We start from the raw sequence: 9,121 nt of genomic DNA on the forward strand, positions 1-9,121 counted from the left end.
GCTCTAGCCTCAGTACGACGTCGTGCAATAAGGAGATGCTACTTGAACCAGCGTTTCGATGAGAAGTATGTTCTTCACAACTCTCACTTGTTCAAACTTCAGCTCTATCGCTGTGTCAAGCCGAAGCTAGGTGTTTGCGAGTGTGCGGTCTTTTTGTTGGACACACCTTCCTGCTCTAGGTCACGCTATTGCCTTGGCCAAAAGACATTACTTAAGTTGGTGTCAAGATGTTTCGCTCAAGGCTTCTGGGACAGGTGTTCAGGCTACCGCTAACTTCGAGAAATATAGCAAATTCTGAGTGAATTTATTTTTACAGTGAGGTTGTAGTTATACGCGTACTAAACAGTTTGGTGAGAACAAAATCGGATGCTTACTGAAGTGCCTCCTCCACAACGGGAACAGAAGCCGGCTGGCCTGGAGACTTCACGGGACAAACAACTGTTACTGAGTGTAATGAAAGAAGGAGAAAGGCACGGATATAAACTCAAAATGTTGATAAATGTTGTCGATAATAATCAAACGGTGACCCAGTGCACTTAAGCGCAAAAAAGCCGACCAGCAAAGTACATTTTTCTGGCGTAGCGAGCAATGATTCCTATGACGGCGTAGTTATACATAGAGTTATTCAGGCACCTCATTGTGCTGCAGGGAAAGCACTCACCTTTTGCCGGAAGTTACCTACATTTTAATGTGTAGGGTAGTGCGAGAATGAACTCTTTTTCTTGACGTACACAGGTGACAATGTTTGGTAAAATCAGCTGGTGGAGCATTTGAAGCGGGCTATCAAACAAATTTTTCGTTAGTTAACAAATATATAGACTAAAGAACAAAGATTTGACATCCTAACGACATCGCCGAGTTATGAGAATCTGAAAATGGCAAACAAGATAAACTATACACATGTAAAACTGTTTCGAGAAAATGACTGGTCGTGTAGAAACTTTGCATATCAATATTTTTTTTGCAATACAGCCTGAAATTAGGTATATAGTGAAAATTGTCATAGGTGAATTGTAGCCAAGCAATGATGTTAATTTTAATATCTAACCAAACTAAGCAGGCACAAGGGAACAAGGTCACAATATTAGCACACGTCTCACTGATCAATCGAGTAGTTGTGTCGGTTTTCATCACGCAAAAAAAATATGACTATGTTGCACCAAACGCAAAGTATTTTACGTGTACATGGAAGAGTATATGGACAACAAATTTTGCCAGAAGTTCTCTTCTAAAAAATTTTGCCAGACGTTTCTAGAGTTAGTCTAGTAATTTTATGGCTGTTAGGTATCTGCAGAGATTTTTCAGTAATATTTAGCATTCTATCCTCTACACAAAGCAGGACAAAATTGTCTTTTTTTATAGTATAGAGCCACAAAGAACTGTTTGCGTTCTAATTGTAGCTTTGTACATGCAACCAGAACGTAGTTTAGTATCAACGAAGCTTCCCTTTTATGCAGCTTAGCATCGTCGTAAAAATAAGTAAAGAAGTGGGTTATTATTTGAAGAAGAGCTCAACCTGAATTATCACATTCCTCTGATATAAATCTGCCATTTAATTCACGAGAGTTACATTGCTAAAGACTAGCTGTTTAGTCGCTTTGTCCGATCACTTATCAAGAGAAAAAAAACTGCGTTCGCTCTCGCCATGCTCGCCAGGAAATTGATAAAGTTAACAGTATCTATGTCCTACGAGGTCATGAGGTTTCCTACTAATCAAGCATGTGTGCAATCACATGCACACATACTAGCCACGAATGTTTGCAGTCATGTATATCAGGTCGCTCAACATTATTGTTCATTTGCCTGATGCCATGAGAGAAAACATTGAAATATATGATTGAGAATCAGTTACCTTCGGCCTCTTTGGTCAGGGCCTGTACCTGATCTAATACAGCCACGACAATGGGAACCATAATGGAGGCAGACGCTGTGTTCGGAATCCACATCGACAAGAACATCGTGACCAGCATGAAACCAAATAGTAGCCTGGGAAAGACGTTCAATGTTTGTGACAAACATTCGTTATAATTTGAAGATAGATAAAATGACCAGATTTTATTCAATGTTAAGCAACGAAACTAACAATGGTCTGTTGTTAAAAAAAATTGACGATTGCCCCTGCCTACCTGCGGTTGCTGGTGCCGACGGTCAGAAGTGTCCCGATTGCCAAGCGCCGATGCAAGTTGCTCACTTCCACAGCAGCTGCCACCACCAGCGATCCAAACATGACAAAGCCTATGTTCTGAAACCACATAATGGGTGCCAGAGAAACGGAAAATTGAAGATCGCGTTGCAAAGCCTTTGCATTTACGCATGTGGGCTTATTGTTGGTAACTAATGAATCTTACAGGTCATGGGATGGAATCCCGGCTTCGACGGCTACATTTCCGATGGAGGCGAAAATGTTGTAGTTTAGTGTACTCAGATTTGGGTGCATGCTAAAGAACCCCAGGCGGTCAAAATTTCCGAAGCCCTCCACTACGGCGTCTCTCATAATCATATAGTGGTTTTGGGAAGTTAAATCCCACATATCAATCAATCAGTCAATCAATCAACTAATGCATCTTAACCTAGTAAGTGAATTCATACAGAACAAATACTAAATTTAGTAAATCGGGTACATAATAGTACAAAGTAGAAAAATACAGATAAAGAAAAAGTAGGAGGAAGCCGAAAGCTCGGGCGCTAATATGCCATTTACTAAACTAAGCAAAGTAGTACTGAATGAATTAAAATGTGTACCCTAGAAGTTTCGACACGTTAAAATGTGGGTTTTACTTAAAATACAGACATGATTTTTGGAGCTAAAATCACATCATTGTTTTTCTCATAACAATGCCGGTGTTGAACTAGAGTTGGGTTAGGTGGTAATGTATCAATGGTACATTTGGCGTATAATGCTTATCTATGGATACCGATGGCTGATATAAATTTGATCTTAGCAAATTGACTCGGGTCTTCGTTTCTTTTAGCTTCATTTGCAGACCCTTAAGGGCCCGGAGCGCACTCCATAACAGAAGCATGCAAGGGTATTTTACACAACCATCTCCGATACAGTGTTATTTAAGAACTGACTGCAAGCGCAACACCTTCACTTACATTGAAATACATCTTCGTAGTTTCAGCAGTGGTGAGCACACCGAAGAGTGGGAACAGCACGAGAGGCATGAGCGCCGTCACCGGAAGCGGAATGGGTTCCGCCGTCCAGTAGAAGGCCATCCAGAGCATCGCATACGCACTTAGGCCGGCCTGTGAAGGACAGCGATTGGATATGAACACGCACAATGACTGCCTCGTACCTGCACTGAACAGAACACTGTGCTTTGAACCCGTTATGAATATCTTTATACATTATGTTACAACATGGCCAAAATGTTTTATGTTCACAGTGCTTTACATGCAGGTACTTTTGGTTTCAGGAAAGTCACCTCGCCGGATACATGATCGAACAGGATACTTGCGTCACATCAGGCGCACGCGTGCCTTATGGGTGTTGTCCCACGATACAGCTTAACGAACACGCTACAAACCATTATTCAATAAAAGAATCCACGCGCTAAATCACTTCTGTAACGTTTCATATTATGTGTAAACCCATGTGACAAATAAACGTTTTATCAATTAACCGTTGTGCCTGGTACGCTATACATAAACGTTATCACACTCCGTGTTGTTAATTTTGTGCTAAGGTACCTTTACAGATGTTTAGTTCTACAGTGCTCAATAACAGTTTCTCGAAGGCTTCGTTTGTGGTTCCCCATTTCAACTTCTATTTTCGTGATCATGATTTTATAGAGTAGATACACGAGCCAAACAATAAGAACGCCGTAGCACGCAAAATACCCTCGTACATGCTACGATCAGGCTCTAGTAACATAAAAAGTACTTGCGAGTAGTGTCAGGCTTACCTTATTCTGCATGTAAAACGGCAGAGGTAGCAGCAGCAATGGCACGGCTACCACGTACATAAGCTGCCACGAGCGGAGGAGTGTCCCTACGAGACCGGAATCACTCATGGCCAGTCTTTAGAATGTAGCAGAATGTCAACCTGAGTTGAAATTCGTGCTTCTGAGGCTCATTTTGGCGAGGTTTCCGGACGTAAAATGGATATAACACCAACCAACACACTAAAAATAACCATCGCGATATACACGCTAGCTATTAGTCATTAAGCATGCTAAAGCTTCAGCAGCCCAGAAAATCCGGAATAGTCCTGACTGTCAGCTCCAAATGTTCTGAACCAGTATATAGCATGCTCCACCTCCTCCATTCACTCAAAAAAGCGTTTCCTAGCAAAAAAGTATCACTGGTTAACGTGCTTTGCAAGAGCGGTTGATAAGCATGGTATGGTTGGCAAAAGAGACTGCTCAATCGGTTTAGGTTATACAAAGTGATTTATTGACTTTGAGACGCGTTTGAATGCTTGTGAAGTTTCGTAAATCTTAACGTTTTCACAGGGAGCTCATGATTGTTTTATGAATGTTCGTGACGATATGTCATCATGGTTAGGCATGTATTATCTGTTTAACGCGTAACGACCTGCACGTAATTTAATATGCCATGCCACTAGTGCGACTGTTGCTAGACGAGGCAACATAAGAAATCAGGCGCTATAGATAATCACATCATTACCAGCGTTTTCTTGGAGATTCCCTGGTAAACAAAAAGAGAGGCTGGTCTTACCTCTATATGCTGAGTTTTCCGATAAAGGTGAACGAGGGGGACGGGGGATGAACGTATAGGGAACTCCTTCAGGTCCCCATCGAAGGAATGCGGCAAAATCACAGAAGAATCTGCGTGAGGTGACGCGTTGCGCGCCTTGCACGCTCGCGCGTGCGCGTGGGAGCCTGCCACATTGTCTTCTTCGCCGGTGAACATTAAAAATTACAGAGAGCAACACTGACGCAGATCACTGGCGCATATGAGATAATTATGATAGGCCAGCGCTTTTTAAATGCGAAGCATTTTTCAGTGAACTTCGGCGACTTTGCGCGTATCTATCTATCTATCTATCTATCTATCTATCTATCTATCTATCTATCTATCTATCTATCTATCTATCTATCTATCTATCTATCTATCTATCTATCTATCTATCTATCTATCTATCTATCTATCTATCTATCTATCTAGCCGCCTACGACTTTTAGCTCTCCTGGCCGTTTCGATGATGGCATCGATACCAAGTTTTGTATGGCATGACATTACTGTAGGAAAAACATATTTGACTAGTCATAACATGGATGTTTGACTAGTCATAACATGGATGTCATGGTTGCCATAATTTACATGTCATGGTCCTTAAGCTCCTGCGGTGGTTGCTTTCACATGGCATGTTGCAAAACTTGTATGGTATACATGATTGCATGGCGAACACAAGTGACAGAACCTAACATGAAAATCATAACATTTGTGTCATGTAACAACACGACTACATGCCAAGCTCATGATGCGCTCGCGGGCATTTCGCTAGCGTCACATATACTGAATTTGTTATTACGGTATACGTGAAGGGATGGCGAAGGTATGTGACTGGTGCAAATATGATAATCATGAGATGCGTGTTATGTAACTTGACTACATGCCACGCTCATGATGCTCTGGCGGCAGTTTCGCTAACTTCACTTATACCAAATTTGGTGTTACGGGACGTGAATGGATGACAAAGGTATGATACTGGTGTAAGTATGCTACACATGAGATGCGTGTAATATAACGAAATTACATGCTATGCCCATGATACGCTCGCGGTTTTTATGCACTGCCGGACGCATGCATGGTTGTTGTTCGTACGTCTTATTCATATTTGATACCCTTGGGGGGCTGCGTCAAATGTACGGGGAGAGGTGTAATTAAATAAAAGAAAAAAAACTAAAATGAAAGGAAAAGTTGGGCACAAAAACTGCTGTCCTAATGAGCGTCCGGTGAGTTAACGTTCTGGCTATCGGGTCTAAGACGGAATAGTGTGCCAATGACTGTAGCCTTGAGATAGTTCAGTTACTCGAGCAGCGACCGCCATAGCTCCTTGGCGGTGGTCCCGGCGTTGCAGCCGGGCTGCGCCCAGGCCCGGAATGAAGTCGGGAGCCATTCCAGCGGGATCGTGGCAATGGCTCATTACCTGGTTCCAGAGCAAACCCCCACCACGTCAATGTGAAAGTGTAGGAACTATTGCAAACAAATAGAGTAGAGCGGACCTGACACAACTCATCTGGGTCTGTCCACTATACTCTATTTGTTCAGAATACTTCCTAAACTCCAACATTGATGTGTCAGGAAGACTTTTCGTTCGACATGATTTCATGCTTCCATGTTGAAGAACACTATTTTGTGGAGCCACTGTAAATTCATATATACCACTGCGCTATATTCCGACGTTATGACCGCTACAATTGTATTTGTCACCACCACTCCTATCAACGCCCTCGCTGAAACACTTTCATTCCTACACACAAAATGGTCGCATTATGGAAATGTCATTATGCACCAATAATTTGAAATGTTGTTATAGTTCAACTAGAAGAAAAGTAGATTTTTAGTATTGATGTTCAATATTCGGGGGATGAAATTCATGACCTTTCCTCCTGTAGGATCGTGGTTAGAATTTGTTGCGTGGCAGTTAGTTTTTTGTTTGTGCCATAAGCTTGGGGAGGCAGGTCAACCATTGGCAGGCAGCATTACTTTAATGGTACTCAGTCGGAGCATGTCCAACATGATTTGCCGTGACCACGCAGACAGTAGGGTGCCAGCATGGTTCGCCACGTAGTTCGGCAGCGCCAGAGACGGTCGAGCGTTTCCAGTTACTGTTAACTAAGAAAAATGAAACCAACCATCACGTGGGTAACAAAAGGGTGGCATTATCAACGTCATTGTGACGGCTCTCTTATTGCCTCGCGGCGCCGGCAGCCGCCGCATCAATGGGCCTCTTCCGAGGCCCAGTGCACCGTGGCGAGTCCACACGTCGGTTCGGGTTATGGGCCATGTACTGTTTGTGCGCCTGCAAAATTGGTGGCGCGCATTGCGATATCACAGGAATCGCCGTGAACCTTTCGTTCCGGTCCGGTGAGGTAGCCATCGGAAGCGGACGGGCTCGCGACAGGTCGGCGCCTGGGGTGCCTATTGTTGAATCGGCATGTCTTTGACTGCTTCCACGTTTATCTTGACAAATGAGCTCGTAAGTATAACCACGTGCGGTCAGCTAGCGGTTCCTCTGACAGCGCACATGGGACAGGCGCTTTGTTGCCCCGTCGTCATCAAGTTAACGTGTTACAGGGAAGCCGTCCTATGGCCAAAAACACCAGTACGTGTAGCGCTGTCTTGATAATTGTGCGCCGCTGAGCTGGCTTTTGTCTCTATGACATTTGCTAGTTGTGTTTTATTTGCATTTTAGTTGTGTTATTTGGGAAGGGGGCATGAGCCCACACGTGCGCGATGGTGGCGTCCTCGTGGCGGGGTTTTTGATCGACCGAGTACTGGCCTATCAGTGGACAAGCAGGCGACCATTCGCCGAGAGTTGTGTAAGGGCGGAGCACCGAGCGAATAGGAAGAGGCCCCGAAGTTCCGCCAAGTGTTCTGAACCGGGCTTGTGGTGTTAGGCGCTATCGGCTCTGCCGAATCCCGTAGGGTCACCCTGCAGAAGACTGTTCATTTCCAAAGTGTGTTTTTTTGTAACGTTCATGTCCATACTTATGTAACTTTTGTAAAGTCTGTAAATACAAGTTTGTTTCAGCTTACGTGAGCTTCTCTAACGTTTCTGCTTCATTTTCAAGAGACATGCAAGTCAATCGCCGCTATTGAAATAGCGGCAGCACGTTTCGTCTCCCACTAGCTATACTACTTCGGGGGGTGCGTCTCGGGCGCTGAGTGATGAGAGTTGGTTTCTCAACAATGGAAAGAACCTGGATTTTGCTCCTCATATATTTTAACATAGGTGCATTGCAACAAACTAGGGACAGTGGAAGAAGATAACGATACACGCATCCTCAAGTGATTGTTCAAAGTTCTTTGAAATTACCATTCATTGATTCCGTTCAAATATTACTTATTTACCTACTTGATTCGTAAGTCACGTTATGTTTATCCTCTCTTATGTTACCTAGATGATGCAATAATTATTTTCGTTCAAAATTTAACAATTCGTTTTAACCACTACAATAACCGCCGGTGCAATGGCCAATCTTCCATAGTGGGTACGAGCCAAATCGTATACGAACAAGCAAGTAAGCAAGAAACATTACAACAACGACCGCTTGAAATTTCACCCAGCGGCAACGTGTACATCTTTTTCTCGGCTCCCCCTCGACGTCGTCGAAGTCAACCATGGATGCCGAACCTCACACGAGCGTCAACTTTCCAGTTGTGCTCATCAGCCGCAGGGGTCTCTACGTCATCATCGCCGTGCTCGCTGTCTCCATTCTGGGCTGCGGGGGTGTGCTGACGTATTCGTTCACCAACTACGCCAAGCTGAAGCGGAACGCCGAAGAGGTGCGCAACTACATCGCGCCCACGGCGAAGACTGCCGACCGGCATAGAGGCGATAATCAGATGGCTGTCGGCGATATTCGTGTTTCCTCTGTTGATAATCGATCGGTCAGCGTCAAGACTGTCATCCCGCTGGCAGCAGGGACGGGGCGGCAGGTGGTGAATGCGGGAATTCCCACGTCAAACGAGATCCACGGAGGCGGTGGTGTCAACGACACATTCGCCATAGTAGCCAGGCAGTAAATATTCGTCACGGAAGCAGCCGGCCCGCACTTCCGGTTCATGAACACTGGTCAAAGAGATGGCATCGGCAATGACATGGCTCCAAGGAATGCGACTGGCTCTTCGGCGACGTTATCCGTCAGTGACCACGCCCCCTTACGCGAGGCCACCCGGATGTAACCAGGACGAGTATAATAATATATTCTCTATGCCAAACGTTCTGAGTAAATGCAAGTAACGAGTTGACGCGTCATTACGGGAGCCGTGAATGACGGGATATTCATGTGCTTACTTCAAAGTGAAGACGGTATTTAATGTCATTTTGTTCTAAGTATTTCGTTACGCCAGTGTTGCCACCACCACACTACCAAGCTTTTCACAGCCTGTTTATACTTTAGCATCTTTACTCGCCTGTATACAT

General features: G+C 44.2%; 1 protein-coding gene across 1 annotated transcript in view; it reads right to left on the reverse strand.

The window, feature by feature from the left end:
- Positions 1-8,318, reverse strand: part of LOC119169627 (solute carrier family 13 member 2-like) — a 51,242-nt gene extending 42,924 nt beyond the window's left edge. Inside the window, exons 1-5 of the mRNA XM_075882724.1 lie at positions 8,276-8,318; positions 3,100-3,299; positions 2,127-2,242; positions 1,853-1,986; positions 375-444 (exon numbers count right to left, since the gene is read on the reverse strand). Of these exons, the coding sequence (XP_075738839.1) occupies positions 375-444; positions 1,853-1,986; positions 2,127-2,242; positions 3,100-3,299; positions 8,276-8,318 (563 nt within the window). The remainder of the gene's footprint in view (positions 1-374; positions 445-1,852; positions 1,987-2,126; positions 2,243-3,099; positions 3,300-8,275) is intronic.
- Between the last annotated feature and the right edge of the window lie 803 nt (positions 8,319-9,121).

The sequence above is a fragment of the Rhipicephalus microplus genome, chromosome 2 (genome assembly GCF_043290135.1).
Source record: "Rhipicephalus microplus isolate Deutch F79 chromosome 2, USDA_Rmic, whole genome shotgun sequence".
Taxonomy (NCBI): Eukaryota; Metazoa; Arthropoda; class Arachnida; order Ixodida; family Ixodidae; genus Rhipicephalus; species Rhipicephalus microplus.